Below are 25,063 nucleotides of genomic sequence, written 5' to 3' on the forward strand. Positions count from 1 at the left end.
TCTAAGTTGAAGAGGTTCATGCTGTGTGGTTGCAAATGAAATTTAACTTTCAAACTTGAAATATGACAAAAATAACCCACCAAAGAAAATTGCTGTTATGTTACAGTGCTGTTTGGGTTTTATTTACAAGTATGGTAGTTATGTTTTATTTATTTTTTTTAAAGATATAATTGTAACATTTAATTTCACAGTCATGCTTGTTACAGAAAGTAAAGTGACCAGCCTATAGAAAGAAGCACAAAGGGAAATGTGCTGATTCTCATCACAGACAAACTGCTCTCAGTTAATTCAGCTAACTTTCTCTCTCAAAGGAATATGCACAGTAAATGGAAGGAGGTCGTGGTCTTGGTAGTTTGGGAGTGTAGGTGGTATTATATGAGTTAAATTTGCACTAGGTGATTGTCAGCTTTCTAGTTTACACTTCTTCTTAGCCATCCATATATATTCATTAAGATTTTTGTATGTAATTCCTACTACAGTTCTATAGAATGCAACAATAAAAGAAATTCTCTATGCTTTCTTGGTTGCTTAATTTTGATTAGAAAATTTTGGTGATTTTTCTCAATATGGTCTTTAGATGAAGCCTGAAATACAAGAGTGTAATGATGAGTGATATCAGTGAAAGCACTCAAATCCAGGAGTTTGTCTTACCTTTACTGATATACACTGTTTGAGCTTGGTGTCATTGTGGGCTCACAACAAAAATTGAACCTGGGCAATATTTCTCCTCTTGCCTTTACCGCTGGCACCAGCCTGAATCATGCTATTGATTTAAATTTAAATAGGCTATAACACTGTGACTCAGTTTCCTCGTCAGAGGAAAAGACATTATCCATAGGTACGCCTTCTTACTCTACTAATGTTTCTGAACGCTATTTTATTATTGTTTCTGAAACCTTTAATTTTAAAGGTGCTATGAAACTAAAATGTATTCTTGTATATACATTGTAGTTCTTTGGAGGGTATTGACTTGCAAGTAAATGCTCATTTTGCTTTTCTTACTTTTTTTACTAGAATACATAGTTTTTACTTTTCAATCATATTGCTATTCATCTTAGACCTGTATTTGAGCATGCAAGCTACTTTTTTTCACCTTTTTTACTTTGTTACACACATTTACAGTAATGGTGAGCTGCAAGTATATACATTATATATGATTTGAAGCTATTTGAAGATAAAGTGAAAATTGATGCATTGTAGGTTTTTATGCTTTGATACTTGGTCAACCTAATTTATTACGAATGTCCTCTTTTTTCTCTATTGTATATAAGGTGAATGATAGACCATTTTTTACTTGATCTTTAATAAGAAGTACTATTGTTTTAACAGATTTTAGAGTTTTACTAGATATTTTATAAATGGTAGGTTATTTCTGAGATAGCAGACTAATAATATTTGCAACAATTCATTTGTATATGTAAATTATTTCTGTATCTATGATTGAAAGGGAATTTTCTAGGTGTTACTGTATTTGTAAAAGGCATTTATAAAGATTCCTTACTGTGTTCATATAATAACAGAAACTCAGTAGAGATAATTTTATTGGTTGTTTCATCAATGCTATGATAAATTTTTTGCATGAGTATTTTACATTCTTAAACTGAAGATCTGTTTTTTTCTCAAGTGACACTGAGACAAATAAAATTGTCAACAGTATCTTCTTTTCATTACTCAAGCTCCATGCTAAGACTTTCTAAAAAGAGACTTCTCCATCATTATTAATAGTAATCTAATGTAGTATGGTTAGTAGCAATCTAATGTGGTGTAGAATGACAGAGAATGTGTTTGGGATGAGAGTGGTTTTACCTGTGTGCCCTCATTCCCTGGTTCCCTTGTCAGCTAGCCTGGGCTTAGCCAGAGCACACCCACATAGCTGGGCTTGCTTCTTCTGGAAGCTGGAAAAGATTGGAAAGGAGTCTTATAGGGTGCTTGCCAGGTATTATCCATGTGTGATGTGGGGTCTCTGGCTGTGTTTGAAGAAGTGGAGAAATGGAGATGCAGCTGTGTAAAAGCTCTTTAGACTCTAAAAGTGACTCTGTTTTGTTCCTGATGCCTGTTTCTCCTATAGTTTCAAACTTCTGCATGGAACAGTGTGTGTTCATTTAAAACACCTTTATAGTTCAAAAAGGATAACTAGAATTGGTTAGTATACTGGTAGATGACATTTTGGCTAAATTTTTTTTTCTTTCTGTTCTTACAGGGATTAGAATATTTGGGAACAAGTGATAGAAGTATGTGTTGTGCAGAAAAGAAGTGATATCAGAAATGCAGGTAGAGCAATGAGGCAGACATTCTAGTAAAAAAATACTATTAATTCACATCAGAGTGGAGCTGATAGTGTAAAAAAAAAAAAGGGAGCAGGTAGAATGTGCTTGAGTAGTGATGTAATTTTTTATGTTCTCTGCAATTAAATCATAATTGCAGGATGAATTAAAATTCAATGTAGCTTGACTGTTACAAGGAAGAAGTGAAGGATTAAGGGAAGGTTGTCCATTCCATAATAATACTGTTTTTGTAAAAAAAAGCTATAGTGTATATGCTGTGTTTATGAAAAATAATCCCCGTAACATTGCAGAGCATACTGGAGAATGCTTTGAAGAAGAACATTTTATTGTTTCCAGGATGAAATGTAATACTGAGAATGGAATGTTAGCTGAGTGCTTGTTGTCCATATTGCAAAGAGCTATGACACTAACGGGAAGATGGGAATATTACATACCCATCACTGGAAACAGCTCTTTGTTCACAGTTCCAAGCACCTTTGCAGTTGCAATCTTTTCTAGAATCTCCTTGTCTTTGGTCTTCATTTGTTTATTTCCAAGTCATTCCACTTTTTGTGGCTGCTTTTGGAAGCTTTTGGGTACTCAAATCTATACAGTTTTGTCAAACCCTGGTATGTATGTCACATCCACCAATTTACTTTTAACTGGAAAACTCCTAAGGTCTCAGTGCTGTGGAAAGCAGTTCTGTCCTACTGTGGTGGACTGCACTTGGAGAATTTGCTTCTCATGTTCCTTGTTACCAACAAGTGAGTGTTGAACTGGCAGATCTGGCCTTGTGTTAAAAATAGTTGTGTAATACAGTTTTTGATTCCTAAAATAATGTCAGTGTTGCATCTCTGCTCACTGTGTGAGTACTTTTTATCACAGGACATCGAGGGCATGCATGTCCTGTGCAAATTGTGGCTTAGAAAACAGATGTGCATGTTCAAGAGGCTGGGCGCAGCACGGGACTCCTTGTCCATCCTGTGTGTAGGGAGCAATTCAGGGTGAACTTCCCAAAGTCCATCTCAAGCAGAGCTAGCTGGTTCACTGTAAGTATGTGGGAGAGAGCTTATGCACATTGGGTGAATGCTTAGAATGCATTGCTTTTTTTGTAATCCTTGATTTCTTGAGGTTGTTCCAACACTCAGGGCCATTTATACTCTAGTTTGTTTAGGTAAAGACTCAATATATACAAGATGAGTAATCAGTCATTCAGAGTTGCATTCTTTCTTACTACAAAGTATTCATATACTTTTCACAGCAGAAGAGATTCTTCTATAGGAGTTTGCTTTAAAATGATTTATTATGAAAAGTTTGTTTAGCTTGATTGATTTCTTTACTTCCTTTCCCCTTGTGTTTTAGTAGGAGGGGAAGCCCCAATGAACCCAATGGTGAATTCACCTTTAGAGGTGAAAAAGTTATGTACAGTGTATCAGCCTGTGGCTTTGTGTATGTTCCTGCAATTTTAAGAGAGTTAGCCAAGCTGTTATGATGGAAGAAAACAATTAATGCTGTTATTTTAGGTTTTATAGTCACTAATTTTTACTTAGATCTTGAAACAATTGGTGAGCAAATTCAGTTCTGGAGTCCCCAAAACATGCAAATTATTTGGAAAGTTTAGTCTGTATAGCACAACAAACTCTATTAAACTATTTTAGGTAGTCATGCAGTCATGCTTTTTTAGGATATATTCATTATTTTCTTTTGCACTTCGCCAACCAGCTTCCATGGATTATAAAGCAGAAGCTTAAATATAGTCCAGACCATTAAAATAGTGTTGCATTCAATTATAATGGTTATAATTGCCTTAATTATGGTAAATGAAGGGGCCTTGCCCATCTTATGGTACATTAAAGGCTTTACAAGTGTGTCACAGTAGTTGTATTGAGAATAAATAACCAAAGAGATGCAGATCATATGCTAAGTATCTGGATCAGCATTATCTTTCTGTTCATGCAATGTACAAATAAGCTAAGGATGCCTTTATGTTTGTGTTTCAATTACTGATGTGATAGTAATATTTTTTTTACTGATACTATTTTATACCATCAATATGCAGTAATATTTAAAAGTCTTTCATTACTCAACAGTGGAAGATAACTGCTAGAAAAATTAGGTTTTTTGGTAAATCAGGTAATTACTTTAAATTACTTAATTTGCTCCTCCTTTTTTATTGAAGATAAAACATGTGGTAATTGGATAACCTAATTCTGAATTATTTCTTCTGTAAGTATGTCAATTTATTGAACGGTTAAGCTACTTGAGATCCGTAGGAAGCTCAGGAACGGACTGATGATGGTTCAGTAGTGTATTGAAGGTGGATCAATGAGATCCATGGAGTCCTCTTCAGATAGGATGTAAGCTGAGTGGTATTTAAAGAACATGTGATAACCTTTCAGCAACCACTTCTCAGTAATATTAATTGAGTCTTTAGTACTTCAGTATCCTATTTACTTTAGTACTTCAACTGTGCTATCTGTGCTCCCTGTTAAATAGTTGCAGTATCACTTTTCTGAAGTGACTGTTCTAATAGCTGCCAGAAGTTTGGTATTTTCTTTAAAATATCAAAGTCCTTTAGAAGACAGGGATTGAAATGTTTGTCTTTGGCAGCTATTGCTGATGTTTCTACATCTGCTACACTGAAATTGACAGAAAATTGTTAATATCCTGGTGATATGGTGGCCCTTTCAATTTATTCTTTTTTAATATACATGTATCTCATTTATTCTTTGAAGCTGATCTCTTTCATGGTAACTGGTTTCTAGTTGAGCTAATTTTAAGCAAATATTCCACTAATTTATTATGCAAGGAAAAAAGTTTACTTGGTATCAGCATGTCCTTACTTGGTTACACAATATCCTCTTTCTTTCAATAGTAAATATATAATCAGTTCTTACACATTAAAGTAGAAGTTTTCTCTAAAAAAATCTTGCTCATATCTCCTGAGCATGCAGACAGAAGAACACTTGATTTACTGTTTCACTTTTGCTCTTCTCACATTAAAGTTTGAACACTCTTTCACAGTTGAGAACCATTGTTCTCTTGGTTGGTGTAAAGTTTTGAGGCATTGCTGAACATTTTAATGTGATTGTGTGTATTCACTGATACTCTGAAAATGTCTGTCTGTACACAGAGGGTATGATGACACCTAGGCCATGTTCACATCACTCATTTCTAGCTGTGATAATTTCTAGAAGTTTGAAATTATGAGGCAGTGTTGAAAAAAATCAACAGTATTAGAAGAAATCTATTTGACAGTAATTTTCCTGGTCAGTTTTTACATGCTTATGAGTGTCTTTAAGCAAGAGAAAGATGTATTTTCAAAACCCTCCCATCCTTATTTTGCATGCACAATAGTCCTGCTAGCTTTGAGTCTTTATGTAGGTTACTACAGCTTTACTCGAGTCTTGGTAAGAATATGTACTAGTGTCAGCGTGATCTAAATCTATTTCAAGTGATATGTTTTCGTATCTTGAATGTTTTTTCTGCCAAGAAGACAGGCTTTGTATTTGTAAATACAGATTTATTTTGTATTCTTGATGAATCTGCATTATGAAAACATATATTAATAAAATTATTAGATCAACCCTTTGTGCCTCAAAGTAATTACCCAACTATGTTGCTTTTTATCTGCATTACAACTCTAATTTTATTTTTTCTTGATATCTTTATTTTATATCACAGATGCAGATTACTTTACATGTCAGAAACTCTCTAAATAAAACATTAAAGTCTTCATGGAAAATGAAAAACCCAACTTCTTTCCTGAAGGCACCATGATCCATGAAATTAGCTATGGCATCAGTTTTAACTGTTCTGCTGATGCTGCGACATCAAGTGCTACAGCCACCTCACATGCAGGCATCAGCACTTGTTCAGTTCTGTCAAATTGTTAAGCTTTGGCTCATTAGCATGGTGGCACCTTTAAAACATAACTACCCTCTATAGTTAATTGGCTGTATATTGTGATTTACTAGTGATGAAGTACGTTTTTGTAGGAAAAAAAATAGCAAACAAATCTTCTATTTACCATTTCTAAGAGTATAAGTCATAACAAATCCTTGATTGATACATCTTCAGTAATATTTCCCATCAATACTTTTTGCATTATTTATCCACTTTTTAGTAGAGGTTTGTTAAAATACTAAGAACAGTAGTAGAGCACAAATCATTTAAAAAGAGAGTTGTAAAGCCAGTTTAAGTGGAAACAAAGTAATTAAGACAGTTTTTCTGTTTGGTCTCTTCAGCAGTATTGTCTCAAATTCAGGTGTGGCTGAAGGTTTTACAGAACTTTACTATGTCTTGCAGGAATCTGATTTCTTTGGTCTAGTTTTCTTTTAAGATCAATACTTGAAGGTGATCAACCTCTATAGTATTTCTGTATATGCAGTTTAAGAAGATTAAAAGATATGTTGAAGGTAGAGGCCACTAAATTGCTGGTATTATATAGTTACCTTCTTTCTAAAGGTTTAGCTTTGGAAAAGGAATAGAAAAAGAGTGTATAGTTTTTAGCGAAGTGAGCAAAATACTGCTGTGGCTCAGAAAAAGCAAGAAAATAGTAATACTTTCTGGTTTTGTGTTTTACCCTGTTGAAATCTATTAAAGATTAAAAAAAAGATTTTATACATGTATATCCAAGTCAGTTGGGATTTTTCTGACTGTTGAATTGAGCTTTGGATCATAACTAGACTTTGTAGTTATAACATTATATTATATATAATATATATATTATATATGTATATAACATATATATATTATATATGTTATTTCCTATAACATTAGGAAAGCAGTTTAAAAGAAAATTATTACAGGTGGGAATATTTTAGAAGAGTTGTCCACCAGCTTTAAATGTTACTGATTGATAGCTTAAAAGTGTTTTTTCTGAGTCAAAAGCTGACAATAGCCAACAATATGTAGTGTGTCAGGGCTAAAGGATGCAGACAATTGTCAGACGGACATCTGTGACAATTTGCAGCTTAGGAAAAGAAAGCTAGAGATCAATGCAGTTATTCACAAGGTCATTGTGTACATGTGTTTATTTCTTGATGTCTCTAGAATTTCATTCACTAGGGTTAAAGGTAGATTTTGTAATGCAAGCACTGATGTACCATGTCCATAGTTCATTCAGATGGTCTTTTAATTATTAGTGAAAGCTCTCAGTGACTGTAAGGATTAGTAGCCTGCACCAGTTAGAGCCAGCACCTCTGTAGTGTTCATTTGTGGGCAACATGAATCTTGTCATGTAAGATGCCAGTCTGACAGGATGTTTTTCCTGCATTGCATGGGAGGTCTTAGAAGTTCATTGATGTGAGTGAGTGATGCCAGGGAGCTGAGAATTAAATTATACCATCACTTGAATTGATTTTTGTTGAGCTATTGGAAATTATCAGTCAAATACTTCTGCTACCAAACTTTTACCAGGCTGCACACCAGTATTATAGAATCACAGACTAGCAGAATGGTTGAGTTTGAAAGTAATCTCTGGAGGTGCTCTTGCTCCAACCCCCTGCCCAAAAAGGGCCACCTAGAAGAGGTTGCTCAAGACCATGTTCAGACAACTTTAAAATGTCTCTGAGGATAGGGCCTCTGAAACCTCTCTGGACATCTCAGTCACTCTCAAGCAAACAACTCTTTCCTCATGTTCAGCAGAAACCTCCTGTTTCACTTTTTGCCCAATACTACTTGCCCCATCACTGGGAACCACTGAAAAGAGCCTGGTTCTGTTTTTATGTCCCCCCTCTAGGTATTTATTCACATGTATAAGATCCCATTATTTTCTTCTCAGTGAAAATTGTCCAAGCACTTTCAACATTTCATCATACGAAATTCTTTTGATGCAAAACATGTAAAATTAAAAGGTCCACATTATAATTAGCTAATCAAAATTGTTTATCATAATAGAACCTCATGAGTGATTTTGTCACCTTCAGTGGCAATTAGTGAGACAATATTGGTTAGCCTTGAAGAGATATGAAAGAGGAAAAGTTTTTTAAATGATCTGAAAACTATATCACATGTATGTACATTAAGGAATATTGCACTTGTTCCTGTGTGCAAATGCATGTTTTTCTATTTTAGCCAAAATATAGAGAAAGAAATACAGTCTGATCTAGTGCATTTGAGGAGCAAGTTGAGAAATGTGTAGCTTAACACAGAGCATGAAAGTCATGAAAATGTGATTTATAGCTCAAAATATATTTATTACAGAAGATTCTTTGTCATTTTAAAGTGATGGTGTCAATCCATAAATTTCCTAGCTAACTTTGTACAGTTTACAGTGATTCTAGATTTATATGCTAACTTACATTAAAAGAAATCTCTTAGAAAAAAATATTGTTTGCCTAGATGCACACACGATGCAGATGTTGTAATGAAGTATATTTTATATATATATGAAGCACCTAGAACATTGAAACTATTCTGTGGAACTGAGTGAGTTTTCTTGGTAGGGTAGCATACTCATGTACAAGATACTGAAAACTATGACCAGTAGTTTTAGTAGTAATAGTAGTCTTGAAACCAAACATATTTTACAGAACACAAACTCATAAAAACTGTTTGCAAATCATAAAGCCCACAAAAATAGCCCTTGTTTTCCATCTGCTTCAGGCACAGTGATATAACATTCAGTTCAGTCTGAAAGAAGCATTTTAGTGGGTAATGATTTATTCTTGATGTTTGGACAAAAGACACAAGGAGCCTTGGAAGTAATTTTTAAATTCTTAGCTATATATATTTATATGTAGAAGCAAGTTAACTATACACAGCATGAAGATAAAATTATACTGAATTTCGTTACCACAGGGGTCATGGAATAATTGCACAATCTACTATTCCTTTTTTTCCCTATTGCTCCAACTCAAAGTAAAGTTTCTCCAGACTGGAAGTATGCCCCTTTTGTGGTTTAAGGACTTCCACATTGGAAATAGAAATGCATATATCCATTAAGAAGGCATTTGCAAAGAGATTGATGGTGTTGGCATGTGATTGTTAAGCACCAGGCAAACAACCAGTCCATATGTGCAGATTGCTCTCAGTGCACATGCAGAGAATCTGGTGTGTCCTGGAGGCTTGTAGCTTAATGACTTGAAACTTCTATGGTACACTCTTCTGGGAGAGCTGAACATGAAATTGTCTGGTCAGAGCTTCTGCTCTTGTTCTGTTATAATCTGAATTTTCTTTTGATTTACAGAGTTTTGGGGTAGATAAAGAATAGCATTCTAAAAAGTTGAAATGTGGGAACTCTTTTCCTATGTGATCAAGCAGTTCGTTCCAGTGTATCACGTGGACATTGGGTCATTCTGTTACATGAATCAAAATGGAATATAAAATGCTTATCAAGCATTATAAATGCTTATTAGTGTTATTTTGAGTGACAAGAAATTTCTTTTGCAATGGAAGCCAAACAGTAACAATGAAAACAAAGTACATATGCCTATTGTGGTCTTTACAGAGGTCTTATTTTTTCTATCAGAGCCTCAGTGTTAGCCTGCATTATTTTATTTTTTAGAACTTCGAATTAACTTTTATCTGTGCAATATCAGGCTGTACAAAAAAATGGACATTTACCTGAAAACAATTTCCTTACTTCTTTCAATGCTATAAGAGAAAAGGGGTGTATGTGAGCTCAAAAATTGCATATTTCTGCATTTCTTTGTAGCGATTGGAAAAATATCAATCAATTAATTTAGATTAAAATGTTCAGCATCTCATCTTTCTGAAAAAAAGTTTTACATTATACTATTTTTCAAAATATTAATATTTTCAAAAAATTTTGTTTTCTCCAGGAAAAGAATCATTCAGTAACAGTGTGATAATGATAAAAGATATTTTGTTACAGAAATATGTGCTGAGTGACAAATACTTGATTTCACAGGAAAATTTCAACATCAAAGTGATTAAATGGGACACCTTGATTATGTGTTGTACAATGAAATGCAAATAATGTGTGGTTCATTAGCTCTTGACACTTCAAAATGTGATGGACTAAAGAAATAAACAGCCTAGAAAGGAGAAAAGGGGGAAGAAAGAAAATGGGAATAGCAAGGAGATGATGATTCTTTGATTACGTCTTTGGCTCAGGAGCATAGTTTTGTGCCCACCAAGGCAGGTGCTTGACTGCCTTGTCTAGATAGAAGAGAGAAACTCACTATTTTTTATGTCTATATTCAGCCATATATTTATGTATGTTTCTATCTTTTGCTGAAGAGCTGACATATTTTGTGTGTGTGTAGTAAATGAGAAGCAAGTAAAATATAGATACCTAATATACCTAGTTGACTACCTTTCAGGGAGATTTTGGAGAGTTTGTGTGAATTGCTCCTCTGTGGGCCATTACCACTGCCTATATGCTCAGGAAGTTTCTTCTGATTATCATCACTGTTGAGTGACAGAATAATCGGAGTAGCTATTGCCTGCATCTTCTTCACAGGTGATCAATATCAGTGTATTGAAAATGTCATGGTTTTCTGTTTCCTTCCTTATTAATTTCTTCTAAGAGACTTACCTAATACTCAGGCATTTTTGGACTTCAGGCAATGACTAGACATTCAGTATTCATTTAATTTAATTTAATCAGCTATTTGTTTGCATCAGATAATTTACGCAGCAGTGTCATGGTGGTAGCAGGAGTGGTTTTGCGTTCAGTGGACCAGGTGTTGTACATTGATACTATTTGGTCACAACTCCTTCATGCTGACTCCTGTTGAAATAAACAGTACTGGGCACAAGTCTAAATTGAGAGAGGAGTGGCTGGAGAGCAGCTCTGCTGAGACAAATCCAGGGGTGCTGGTCAGCAGCAGCTCAGTGTGGGTCAGCAGGGGCTGCCCTGGGACCCAGAGGACAAAACCCCATTCTGGGGTGCATCAAGCTCAGCATGAGCAGACAACCAACAGAGGTGACTGTCCCGCTGCATTCAGCCTTGCGGGGCCTCGCCCTGAGTGCTCTGTGAAGTTCTGGGCCCTACATGTCAAGAAGGATATGATGGCCCTTGGATGAATCCAGAGGAGGCCAATGAAACTGGTGACAGGGGGAGCAAACAATGTACTGTGAGGAGAAGATGAGAATTTTGGGCTTGTCAGGTTTGAAGAGTAGGAGCTGAAGGGTGGCTTCATTGCTCTCTACAGCTCCCTGAGAAGGTGGAGAGGAAGGTGCTGAGCTCTTCTCCCTGGTATCCGGTGATAGGACACATGGGAATGCTTCAGAGCTGTACCACAGGAGGGTTAGACTGGACATTTGGAAACATTTTGTTAGTGAGAAGGTGGTCAAACACTGCAACAACCTTCCTAGAGAGGTGGTCGATGATCCTGTCAGCCTTTAAGAGGCATTTGGACAATGACTTCAATAGCATGTGTTGAGTTATGGTCAGGCATCTGGACTATTTTAGGTCCCTTCCAAGTGAAATACTATTCTAAGTGAGTAGACATTATTTTAATTTGGTTGCTAAGTTATGATTCTGTTTAGGACTCTGCCCACTTACTTGCTTGTTTAATAGATTTACCCCAAATGCAGTATAGTATACCTTGAGGCACAAACGACAAAATTCACAGATGTAATTTCTAGTATCTGGAAGACAATAAAAATAAATTATTTTCTATGTTTTTTATATGTTTTGTTCTTCACAGCCTATACAAGAAAATAATTTTCTTGTAAAGTTTGAAGTTTTAATGAGTTTTTGGTTTATTTTTGTGTTCTGAGGCTTAAAACAACAGTTTTGATACCATTTTAAATTGCAAATTCAACGGCTTTGAGTTTGGTGGGAAGTCTGTTCTTATTGTAACTTCCCTTATCAACTTGGAAACATTAGCTTTCAGTGTAATTTTTATTTTTTTTAGAAATTTTTTCACAGCTCAAGTTACTGGCTGATTTAAAAATAATAGCTGAAGTTGAACTGAAGTTTTTTAATACAGAATGTTAAACTGCATTACCATAGTGGCAACTGCTGACCATACTGCATCATATCCTGCAAAAATTTATTTAGTCATGGCCATCAGCTGTGGGGCCCCCAGCATAAGAAGGACATGGACCTGCTGGAGTGAGTCCGGAGGAGGGCCACAAAGATGCTCGGAAGGACTGAGACCTGCAGTTGTTCAGCCTGGAGAAGAGAAGGCTCTGGGGAAAGCTTATAGCAGCCTTCCAATATCTGAAGGAGGCCACAAGAGAGCAGAATGCTCATGGCCTTATCCAGCTTGGCCTTGAACCCTTCAGGGTTGGAGCATCCACTGCCTCCCTGCGCAACCAGTACCAGAATGTTGTCACCCTCACAGAAAAGAATTTCTTCCTAGTGTCTAACCTAAATTTCCCCTCTTTCAGTTGGTGCCCATTACTCCTCCCATTTCTTCAGTTCCTGACGAAAAGTCCCTCTCCAGCTCCATCCCTGTAGCCTCTCTTGAGATACTGGAAGGTTCCTATGAGGTCTCCATACAACCATCTCCTCTCCAGGGGCTGAACAGCCCCAACTCTCTCAGCTGTTGTCATAGGAGAGTTGCTCCAGTCTTTTTTTCAACCTCATGGTCCTCCTCATACTTGTTCCAACAGCTCCATGTCCTTCTCATGTTGGGGACACAGGAGCTGGATGCAGTACTCAGATTTGATCTCACAAGATCAGAGTAGACAGGGAGAATAATCAATTTGCTGGTCGTGCTCCTTTTAGTGCAGCCCAGGATTCCCTTGGCTTTCTGGGCTGTGACTGCACACTGATGGCTCATGTTGAGTTTTTCATCAACCACCGTTCTGAATTCCTTCTCTGCAGCCCTCCTCTAAGTCCCCTCTCCACTCAGCTTATAGGTGTGCTTGGGATTGCTGTGACACAAGACCTTGTTGACCTCCATAAGGTTTGCGTGGGCTCACCTAGCCGGTGTGTCAATGTCCCTCTGGATGCCGTCCCCTTCCCTCTGGCATGTTGACTGCAGCATTCAGCCTGGTGTTGTCAGCAAACTTGCTGAAGGTGCACTTGATTCCTCTGTTCATATCACCGACAAAGATGTTGAGCAGTATCAGCCCCACAATATAATTATTCTCTACATTTAATGACCTTTTAAAATTACACAGTACATCCAGTCCTATTAGACTTCCAGGTGTGGTTTTAAATTATAAGATACTCTCTGCCATGTACAGCATGTTGTAAGATTATGTAATATTTATTTTTCATCATAGTTACCAACCCTTACTAATCTGTGAGCAGCCCTAGAAACTTACTTACAAACTTCCGTTTCTAAAACAAGAATTCATTATAAAATGAGACTAAACTAGTGTTTTTTCTCTGTAAGTTGATTGTATATTAAGAAATAATAGCAGTGCTGGTTCTTAAAGTAGAAACATGTGGATGATGTCCTTTCAATTAATCAATTAATACATGCAGACAGAAGCAAATAAAATCCCAAGTCTGTTCAGGTGTTCAAGCAATAGCCTTGAAATTACAACTGTGAAACCAGGAGGAAGTTTTGAGGTTTTATGCAGTAGCAGTAAGGGGTTTTGATCTGTGTTGGAAAGCAAAACTGATACTGAAATCAGTGACAAAACTCCCACAAAATGGAACCAGGATTTCTTTTAGTTTAATGAAATAAGAGGCATGGAGAAACTCTTAAACTTGGACCTGTTACACTGCAAGTTAATTTTTTTGGTGGTAGCACCTGCTGTTGAGTCCAGTAATCTCTGCACACATTTGCTTTGCCACAGCTTCACCTTTCTAGATGTGAATTTGCTGTTTGCAAGTCATTGAGGAACATTATGGACATCTTGAAAGTGAGGAAATGGGCCATGGAGACAGAAAAGCAACAACTTTCTGAGCTCAGTGCAGTGGTAACAAAACATGGGGTTTGGCCACAGTGAATTCACACGTGGCTGTCATGTTTTGAAACTACCTGAGCAGCCTCATGATGCAGCTGACCCTATAGAATAGAATAATCTGGCAGGACTCTGTAGTGCTATTTTGATTTAATGGTGATCATTGTTGAAGAAATAAGGAACTTTTGTGTGACCACTGAAATTCAGGTATAACTATGATATATTTCTGCATGTTTCTCTGTAGTTATTGATGTGTTTTCAGAAATACAAAATTTTTCTAAGGCCGTGGTCCAAAAAGGGCAAAAAGAAAAATGCATGAAATTGAATTTCTATAACAAAAAGAATAGCAGCTAGAAAATGGTGTTAAGAGTCTTTTGACAAAGAACAGAAAAATCTTTGCAAAAAATAGACATTTCACTCTATAAAAGTTTCTTACTGTCTTCAAAATCAGTATCAGTAGTTATTTCATTATTTCTTAAAATAATTAAAGTACTGGTTTTGTTTTTCACTTTTAAGTCTCAGGTACTGATGTATTATTTTCACTCTTGCTGATGTCACTGACAGTTTAAAGACTTCTACAGATTTTATAAACAATACAAAACAGTGATACCATTATTAGGGACAGTAGTTTGCAAGTCTCAGATACAGTGGTGAAGAGGCTTACAGTTGATGATAGTTGGCAGTTCTTTTCAGCTGCAGGCAGTGGTGCTGATAATCAGCACAACCAGTTAGTATAAATGCCTTTCATGGTTTATGATTAACAAGTAAAATTATAACTGAATAGATTACTACCTGGCATCTCTAATTGCCCATACTCTTTTTGCCTTGAAAGGTTCTTAATCACCATGTGAAAAAACAATGTACGTTCTAATTATATAGATTTTGTCTAAAATTCAACACATTTTCTTACAGATTTTTTTTTCAAAATATGTCATATTTCTTTAAATGAAAAGGTTATATTTTTCTTCTCTTTTAATAGATTGAAAAAAACATTAAATGTAATTTTTCATTGTGAAAAATATCAACAGAATTGTTTAAACATTCATCACTATTTTGATCAGTGTTAGCATTCCTTTCCTCTTCAGAGAACCAAGTAGTTGGCCTAGACAGCAGCCAAGTGAGGGTGAAATTCTGGCACTACTGAAGTCATCAAGAATTTTACTACTGATTTCGAAAGGGTAAGGATTTTAAAAGAGCTTTGTTGTGTTCTGCATACACAAGGTGCTGATCTGTGCCTTCTGTCTGCAGCTCCTTTTGCAAACTTCTGTCTTATGAAGTCGACACACAGACAACACTGCATGCAGGTGGCCAGCAGGAACACTAGGGCTGGAAAAGAATTTTCTGAAACCTGTCATGATACCAAGACTGACCCCTCATGCTGTCTGGTTTGGATCTGATGTTGATTTATGTCATATACAGTATAGTCTGTGTGTTAAAGGTTCTCTCTAACACATATGGGGATTGCTGTTGGTAATGCAATATTTTTTGATTTAATATATATATATATATATTAATAATCACATTAGAAATTACCAATAAATAAACTCCTGTCTCTATGAATAGTCATATACAGCTCAGAAAAATTCCCTGAGCTGTATCAGACATTCATGAACTATCCATTTACTGCTGAATGCATAGACTAATAAAACATAATTGCACTTTGCGAACATACGTCATGTATGCATTTGTAAAAATTTTGGGTTTTTGTGCCCTAATAGTTTTTTTTTAAACTCATTAGTTTCTGCATTTCTCCTTACTCTTTTGATTAGTGAATTTCTGTGGAGACACAGCTGCAGACTGCATTTAGTCAACCAGCATTCTGATTTCACTGAGGTGTGATGGTAGTGTAGGAGAGTTTGCGTCACACTGCCTGTTATTTCTGGGCCAGAGGAATTGGGTCCTGCTGTTACATTACTGTATAATGGATTAACTGTCGTGGGTTTCTTCAGTAGTAGAGAAAGAGTTTGTCTACCTCTGTACTTTAGGGAAGATAAAAATAATTAGCTAAATTGGAGTAATTCTGCCCTCTTGGTCCTCTCTGAAAGGTCTACAAGCAGCTGTGCTCTTTAATGAACAGTTTTACTTGATTAACAGCAATGTTAATGATTAAACATTCAAAAGAAACACATGAACAAATGGTTAAAATAAATACAAAGTGGTTTAAAGCATCAGATCACAGTCTAAATATGAATAAAGTAAATTGCTGCAATGCAGCCTTGGATCTGTTAGACTTCACTGGGATTCATTATGATGTAAGATTCCTTTATGCCAGACACTTGTAGTGCAGACTGTAGTTAATATCTGTTAAAAGGTGATTATTCAGCCCACTGTTCAATTCTCCTGCCCTTCTGTGCCAGAGAAAAGGTGCAAACCAAGTGTATGAGGAGTAATAATTTTTTCTCATAATAGAAAGAAAGGTCCATCAGTCCCTTATAGGTTCTGTGATGTAATGCACTTTTAGCATCTTTTATCAGGACAGAACATGTTTGATTTCAGAAAATACCGAATTTGAAATGGTGAAATAATATAGATATATTTTAGGAACATTGTTCAGTGATATTTTTACTTTTGTCTATTCTATGTCAAGGGGTTGTGTGTCAAATACAAGAAGTTTTTAGAGGTCTCTGTCAGCCATGACATTTAAGGGAAGAAAATGTCCAGGCTTTGTCCCAGAGCTGTGTAGTTCTTTCAGGAATCCCTAAAACTGAATTTTGAAAGCTGTCATACCTTTGGTTTATGGTTTCCTTGAAAGCTTTCACCACCAACAAATTTTGGTCTGTCACTATTTGATACTTCCCACATCTTTTATTACATGAAATACTGGATTCAGTTGAATATACAGAAATACTTGAAAATTATCTTGGAATATAGCATAATGCAGTGGACCATCTCTTTGCTATTTTCTTTTGCTGTCTGTGTTCATAACTATGCAATTTACAGATTAATAACATTTTCATCATCAAAAAATAATAGTTTGGAATAACAGAGCACGATAATGATAGCCAACACTAAAGGTTAGCTGCAGTTAGCAAAGGAAGCCATTGACTGTCCTTCAGAAAATAAATTAGCAAATTCCACAATAGGTCTGTGATACTTCAGAGAGATTAAAGAATCAGTATTGTCTTACTTAATTGCAATGTCTTTGTAAGTCCATGTATTTTAAGTTGAAGACAGCAACTTGGCACAAGAATTCTGTGTGTTGTGGTTATTACTATTTTTCCCACACTCAGAAATTATTATTGTATTTAAATGTGAGGTCTTTAAAAACTGTGAGGACACAAAAAGTTCAGATTTATTTTATGAAAATGTAATTTATTGAAATAATTTTGCATTTTATGAAGCATTAATCATGTGCAGAATGTCTGTATGGAACATTAATTTGGGGCAGTAAGAATAAGCAGCTGCAGTTCCCTGATACAGTATCTGCAGCTTTTGTATTAATTATCTCATAACATAGACTAACCGAAGTAGAAAATTCATTATGTTTAGTTAAATAGTAAGGAAATCGAAAGGCTTTTATTTGTTAATGTCAAGGTATTATCTTCCTAAAATCACTGGCCCTAGAGCTAGCAGATGGCTGATAAATATCAGCTTATAGAAATAGAAATATATGCATTAATTTTTTCAGTTTACAGCGTTTTTTAAAAAACAAACCAACCAGTTCTAACTGTATATCCGGGATGGTAAAAAGATGACTGAAATGCCTGTCCCATCCTTTAGTTACAGGTTTGGAGGGATTTTTGTCCTTCTGCCAAATTTATTTGGTTTTGCTATCACATTTCTTTTTGCCATATGTTACTCTTCCCCTTTGTGACAGATGATGCAGAGCTAGAAGTGATGCTCTATATTGCAGGAATTGTAAGTCACTTGCATACAATTCTTAGACATTTAGAATTAGCCACATGGGTATTAGCCCTTATTCTGGAGCCAGGAATTTTCAGTCCAAGTAATCACTTCCTCAGGGCTAAATTCACAAACCTCTGCAGAATGGCAGCCTTGCAGAGTACTGTCATTGAGTAGTTACGTGTGCTATAATGTTCCAGCTTACAATAGCAGATAATGTCTTTAAAGGCAGCACTGAGTTCTGATGGCAGTTCTAGGGTTACTGTATTTTCAGAAGAACGTTTAAGTGCCTGTGCTGGAACAGATGCTCAACGTTTACCGTACAGCCATATGATAGTACGTGATTAGTAGGTAACACTTTGAAAGGGCATTGGGTTATATGAGCATCAGATGTGGGGAAGACGCCTAATAATCCCGTTCACAGCTGATTGAGAGTTGCTGCTCTAACCAGGTTTCTGGGTGTCTAGCAATCCTGGACAGATGGATGCAATCCTCAAGTTACAGCATGAGGAAGTACTCTTGTACTTTTCAGGGAGAACAGTACAGAGCTACAGAACAGTTGATAGTAGCTCCTTTCAGAGGGGTTGTCTCTCAAAGGCTGAGGAACCCTCACATGAATTGCGTGATGGTCACAGGACATGAATGACTGACTGGACACTGACCTGAGCAGCCTGATGTAATTAGACCTACGTTTAGCTGAGAGTAAGACTGAACTAATTATGGAGACATTGTTTGATTCTGGGAATCAAACAAAATCATATCGTTTTTAATTACAATGTTTTCTTTAAGTCATATGCAGTGATTCTAGTATGTTGAAAAAGTTTGAATAGCAAGTCTTTCTTCGGTACACACTGGCTGCTCAGTTGCCCATCTCATATGAAGTAATTACTAGTTGACTCTAAAGCACGGTTGATACGTACCCTGCTCTTCAAGTTTTCTATATTCTCTCTTTATATTTACTTCCTGTTTATTTTATTGTATAAATGAATTTATGAGTATAGTTCTGCCTGATTGAATGAGATTGTGTGTACTGAGGAAGAACATCTGTATAGTGTGTGGTATCACGTCTTTTTTTTTTTTTCTAGATCTTTTTTTGACCCTTTACTTAGTGAAAGATACTGCTTGATATAACAGTATTGCAGTGTGCTCTTTATGTCCATGTCCATTCAATACTTACCAAGCTACAGATAATTTTTTATGTGTCTGTGTTTATACAAAAAGGAAGCACTATTAAAATAACTTACTTTCTCTTACGTCAGGAAGCTAAGACTGGTTTAAATATGTTAGGGAATTCAGTACATTATGCTAGTGCTAAAACATGTTCCACATGTCTTTACAGTTTTCAGTAGCACTCTTTTTACTTCATTAATTAGCTAGAGTTGAAAGGCACTAGAAGAACTCAGGCTGATACAGCCTTTTCAAATATTTTACTTCCAATCTGTAAAATATATTCAAATGCCAACACAAATCATAACATTTACTGTATGTGAAAACAGATTGAACAGTTGTTTCCACCTAACATTTAAATAATATTTATCATGAAGATATATGTGGATTAAGTACCTATACATTTTAAGATACCTTCATTTTATTTTTGCATAGCCATAGCTGTTAATTTTGGAGACAGTCTCATTGCTTGAAATGACAGTAGACTCCAGTAACCTTTGAGCTAGTGACTTTGTATTACCTTGTACTAATTCTCTTAATGGCTACTAAAATTGATTGTAATAGGATTGCCTTGCATTGGCATTATACAAAAACAGAAGTACTTCTTGGCAGGTTCCTGAGTGGATTCATGTGATTTAATATGCATTTTTTGATTACTGTCTAACCTTCTACAACCTTTACTGTCTGTCTTTCACCATTAAAGATTCATCTCTCAGTCTTATCAGGTGAAATAATAGTCTGAATAGGTCTGAATTACCTCATCTTGACCTATTTTAAATCAGACAAATTTTGCTCAATAATTTCACTAGTCTGTATCTTTACAAGCTCATCACTGGAATAAAAAGTTCCTAAACATGTTAAAGTATGTATCAACTAATTAATCTAATTTTTCATCATATAGTATAACCTTGAGCAAGCATGTTTCAATGGCAAATAGCATTCTAGTTGAAAGGATTGTTTGGTTGATCATCTCTGTTACAGAAAATGAAGTTGAACATGAATGTGTTATCTCATTCCTAATTGGTTGGCCTGGGCCAGCAGTCCATCTGTCCTGGAGCTGTCTGACATCAGCTCTGCTGGACATGAAGGAAGCTTCTGGCAACTTCTCACCCAAGCCACCCCTATAGGATCCTGCTACCTAAACCTGGCTGTACAAACCCAATATACAGCTGTAATAGAAGGAGAAATTAAAGAGGTGCAGAGTGTCCTGAGTTAATAGCAGATTCTTTGTGCTGAGCTGTCAGCTGATTGCAAGAGTTGGTACAGGAAGGTGTCATTATAGCAAACATGGAAATCCCACGTGCTTGAATTATGATATGTAGTCTTGGATCAGGAGGCAATTTTCATCTGGTTGTTGTAATATATTTTTGAGTACACATGCCTATTTATCATTATTTTTTTTCCAGCTCCCTATAAATTGCCAGGAAAGAAATAATTCTTTCAATACACAATACACAATTCACAATAGAGAAGCACAAGTACAATTTTTATAAAAATGTCGATCCATAATATATGCAAATGTATGTATAGTTAAATTGTACTTTAGTCTTCCATTGATAGAATGAAAGCATCAAGAGGGACTTAAGAATAAATAATCCTGTGCTTAGATGCGTGCAGTTGTACAGGCATTGATAGCTGTCGACATAATGATGTTTCTATCCTATTTCAAAATACAAATAGGTGTTTCACAGTGTTGTTCAATTTAATGAAGTGCTAAAAAAGCTATGTCACTAAATGTGTTGGATTGCTACACAATGAAGGAAAAGTAAGCAAACTGGAGACTTATTTTCAAGAGAGTCACTGTGAAGCTCTGCCATCTTAGGTAGGAGCTCTTCAGGTTGTAGCTTAGTTACTGGTAGACCTGGAAAGTGATCCCAATTTGGAAATTACAGCTATTGAGAATGGCAGTGCAAGGTTACCTATGCAGGGATGCATCTGGTGTCTTTTCTGCTCTTTTCATCTTCCAGATCCTGTAATTTCTTTAGTCTTGTCTTAGCTTTTCCCAAACAAATGGGAAGATGGAGTTCTGGGAGGGATGTTTCACACTTGCTTCGGGCGTGCCCTTTCTTTGTCTTCTCAGTGACTAAGCCTCTTAACGGCACCTCTCTCTCTGATATCTACTTCTGTTGCTGGCTTCTCTACGAACTGCCAGTGCTGGACAGCACTTCAACCAGTCTGCTACTAATCTGCTGCTCTTGGTGCTACAGATGCTCTCTTTGGTCTGATGTAGTTTTTCTGCCTTCACTATTTCTGGTCGAAGAATCCATCCTTTCCATCACCAGGTGGCTGTACAGTTGCCTGTCTGCCGTTGCGTGCACACAGGTTCGGCTTGTGAAACTCCATCCTATGGTATAAAATTCCAGCACATTGCTGAAACACTTCTGCTGTCAATTCTGTTTCCTCTTTTCATGTCTCAGCATAGGAAAGCAGGTTGGGTGTTCATTATTACCTGCCTAAATTGAACCTCTGACCTATTCTGGTAGGACTTAGATTAGCATTGCCTTAATGAACATGAAAATGAAAAGAGAAAAAACTGTCATTGGTGTCTCAGCCTCATCTGTAGTAAGATGTAAAAATACCTGTGCTACAACTGTTTATAGTAGTTTGCAAAGGAAATTTTCTATTTCTTGGTAACTGTAATTTTATAATTCCTTTATACAGCAGGTATTTATTTCTGAGGACCTTCAGCAGGTATTTATTTCTGAGGATCTTCATTGGGTTTTGAAGGCATACCTAAGCAATGCAACTGAATTAAATTAATTAAAAAAGCTGTGGAACATACATGCTTGTACTATTATGTGGGGTTTGGTTTTTGTGGGGGGTTAAGGGAATTTTTTTAGCATTATTTGAAAAGTTCTATTTAGCACCCTGGAGGAAAACCATTAAACAACTCTGCATTTTTTTTTTTTTTAGTGTGCAGTGACCTGGAATTCAGGGAAGTTGCAAACAGATTGAGAGACTGGTTTAAGGCACTTCATGAAAGTGGAATTCAGAATAAGAAGACTAGGATTGTTCAAAGGCCTGAAAGAAGCAGTAAGTGATTTCTGCTTGTTTTATTTGATGGTTTTTTTGATCCTTTTCTGTTGTTTTTCCATTGCTAAGACCTGCTTTATTCTCATGTGCTTTAAGTAGGTATGTGTGCAAAACTATAACTTTGGGCTTATCTGAAGTTTGTTTCCTATTTATGGCTTAGTACTAATGCAAGATGTTCACTTTAGGTTTTCGATATCGTTTGGCAGGACAGCTACCATTCACAATGCTTGAATTTGTGAATGCTATCAAATTAAAGGAAATAAATAAAGGAGCTTAAATTATGTGTGACCCATCTTTGCTAGTTGATGTCACTGTAGGTACTGGTACAGAAAAACAGATGAAAAAGAAGATTGTAAGTAAAAAGGAATTTTTAAGGGTATACTTGAAATTGGAAAAGACTAAGGAGTACTAATGAAGTGGAAACAGTAGGGGGCATAATTTTTTAACTCCCTCAACTATTTAAATAGATTTTTTTTGTTGTGGAAAGTAGTTGCATTTTAAAGTGTAATTATCAAAGGACTTATTTAGAAGAGCAATTGAAGTGTGCAATAATAGTTCCAAAAGTGAAGTCCTACTGTGAGGGTAGTCAAAATGGATCTCATAAACCACAGAACTCTACCTTTTGTTATTATGAAGAGCAAACTATGAATTCTTCCAGAGTATATTTCACAGAACTTGACCACCGCTGGCTTCTTACTTTACTTATTTTATTTTTAGCTTTTTAAGTATTTGAGATTTTTTTTTAGCTTTTGTTTCTTTCAATTTGTAGCATTACTTTTTCTTTTTTTTTTCAAGAAATACATTAATTTCACTTAATTGGAAATGCCATTTCATTGTGTGATTTTTTTTCTTGCTAAGAAAATGTGTATAATTCTGTAAACCAGAATGAATTAAAGATAGTTCTGTCTTATCTGGGAATACTTTTCTTAACATTGAGAAAAATTGTTTCTGAGGTAAGATGGTAATACAGAAATGCCACTTTTTATTGATACTGAAAAAAGTTACATTTAAACCCATATATTCCAGTTTACATTCTGTTTAGTGCCCATAATTGGCAGATGATTTGCTTCCTGTGCAGTAGAGTAAACAGTAGAAGTACAAAGTTTGAAGCCATTAAGTAAGAATTTGTTGTATAGTTAAAAAGAAAGTGTATCTAATTATGTTGGTTAGTGTATTGCTCAGTTGAAGGTTAATTGAAATATGTAGTGTACTGTTTCTTGCTGAATTCTGACTTTGAAATTTGGGCAATGATAAAGGAAGCAACTGTATAGCTATTAAGTATTATGTCCTGCATAAATAACAAATCAGTGTTTCCAGAAATTGGATTCCATGTAGTGCAAGAAAGTAAAGTTTATAATTAATACTTTGAATACATTGAGGTACAGTGCAAACAAAGTTCTTAACAGTGAGATTTTTACCTTGGCTTTTCTCCTTAAGCACATGGGTGGTTTTGATAAGACTTACAATCTCTACTTGAAACAGGGATTTGTCCTGTGATGTGAATGTGAATATAATATAATCATATTTTTTATGTCACTTGTTTGTTTGCAAATTTTTACTTTATAATAGCAATCAAAGACTATATTTAGAGTTAAGATTCAAGATTTTAATATATGAGGCTAGAAATAGAAGAATCTTGTGGATTTTTTGGCACTCAGTTTTGGAAGCCTTCAAGTCATAAAGTTCTCTCCTTTGGCATTGTACAGAATCTGCACATATTTTAGGAGGTACATGAAATTTAAGGCACAATTTAGATTGCATGCTATTCTGCCATTTTTGAGAGATAGAATCAAGTGTTGATTTGGATGGCTAAGAATAGACTTTGCAGGGCTCTTTTTCATCAGCAGGTAAAAGATTGGAATCTCTGTGGAAACTTCTGTTTCCTATATATTACTGACTTTAAATTATTTGTCAATATTATTATATTGTCCTGTTATAAATTTTGACTTGTTTTTATCATGGTATCAGAATTTGGAATGTTGTCCTAAGTATTAATTTATTACTGATTCTAAATTTGATTGAACGTTGATGATAGGCTTTGGAATGCTTATTTTCTGTTTACTAAAATAAAGCAAATCAAGTTTTACAAAATGTTTACATGTGAGACATTCAGTTTGTCCTATATTTTCTTCTTTTTCTTTTCAAAAAAGAGATATTCAGCAAAAACCTACAGTGTTTCATATTTGAACAATAAGTTTTCAGTGGATAATGTTTCAATAGTGCGGTCAGTTACACAAATTGCATGTGCCACTATATAATATAGTGAAAAAATACTGTGTTTAGATATAAACATCCTATTTGTGCAGAATTTACTCGATTTTATAAATAGCCAATATTTAAATGTTTGTAATGATGTGACATGCTACTGCTGGAAGGCAGTCCATCTATGGACAGAAACCAATTCAATGAATGTATGTTCAGTAGTAGTTTTTTTTTCATTTGTAGATTTGGGGATGCACAAATTATTTTAAAACTGGTTTCAGTAGTGCTGTATGTTTTTCCTGTTAAGTAAATTTCTGTATTTCAAAATTTCTCATTTAAGACAGCAAAATACATATTGCATTTTATGAGAAATGAACAAGTCTGTTGTTTAGAAGAAAATATTGTATCACTATGTTCCTGAAAATGCAAAAAGAAACATAAAATGTGATAGCCATTTAACATGGTAATGTCCTTCCTTATACCATTAAAAATTTCTTTAAATTGTTCTTGAAGAGCAAAGTTCTCAAGTAATATCCCTTGATGGCTGCTTCCAAAGTCATAGGAGGTCCAAGACATCAGGCCTGTTGATATCTAAGTATATCAGGGCATCCAGGCCATACTGATACTGCCCAGTCCCTATTTTGGAGGTGCCAGAAAGCTACAGCTAGAAATAAAACTTGCAAAGAAATTCTTATCATGTCTAACGACTTTACACTTAGCACATGAGACATGGTACCAGCTAATAAATAATCCACTTTGTTCCATACAAT

The 25,063-nt window shown here is 35.5% G+C and overlaps 1 protein-coding gene across 1 annotated transcript in view; it reads left to right on the forward strand.

Annotated features, from left to right (window-relative positions):
- SPOCK3 (SPARC (osteonectin), cwcv and kazal like domains proteoglycan 3) overlaps positions 1-25,063 on the forward strand; it is a 163,110-nt gene that overhangs the window by 119,942 nt on the left and 18,105 nt on the right. Inside the window, exon 7 of the mRNA XM_005517609.3 lies at positions 21,972-22,091. Coding sequence (XP_005517666.2) covers positions 21,972-22,091 — 120 coding nt within the window. The remainder of the gene's footprint in view (positions 1-21,971; positions 22,092-25,063) is intronic.

The sequence above is a fragment of the Pseudopodoces humilis genome, chromosome 6 (genome assembly GCF_049639895.1).
Source record: "Pseudopodoces humilis isolate 2021_Gansu_Grassland_sample_001 chromosome 6, ASM4963989v1, whole genome shotgun sequence".
Lineage (NCBI taxonomy): Eukaryota > Metazoa > Chordata > Aves > Passeriformes > Paridae > Pseudopodoces > Pseudopodoces humilis.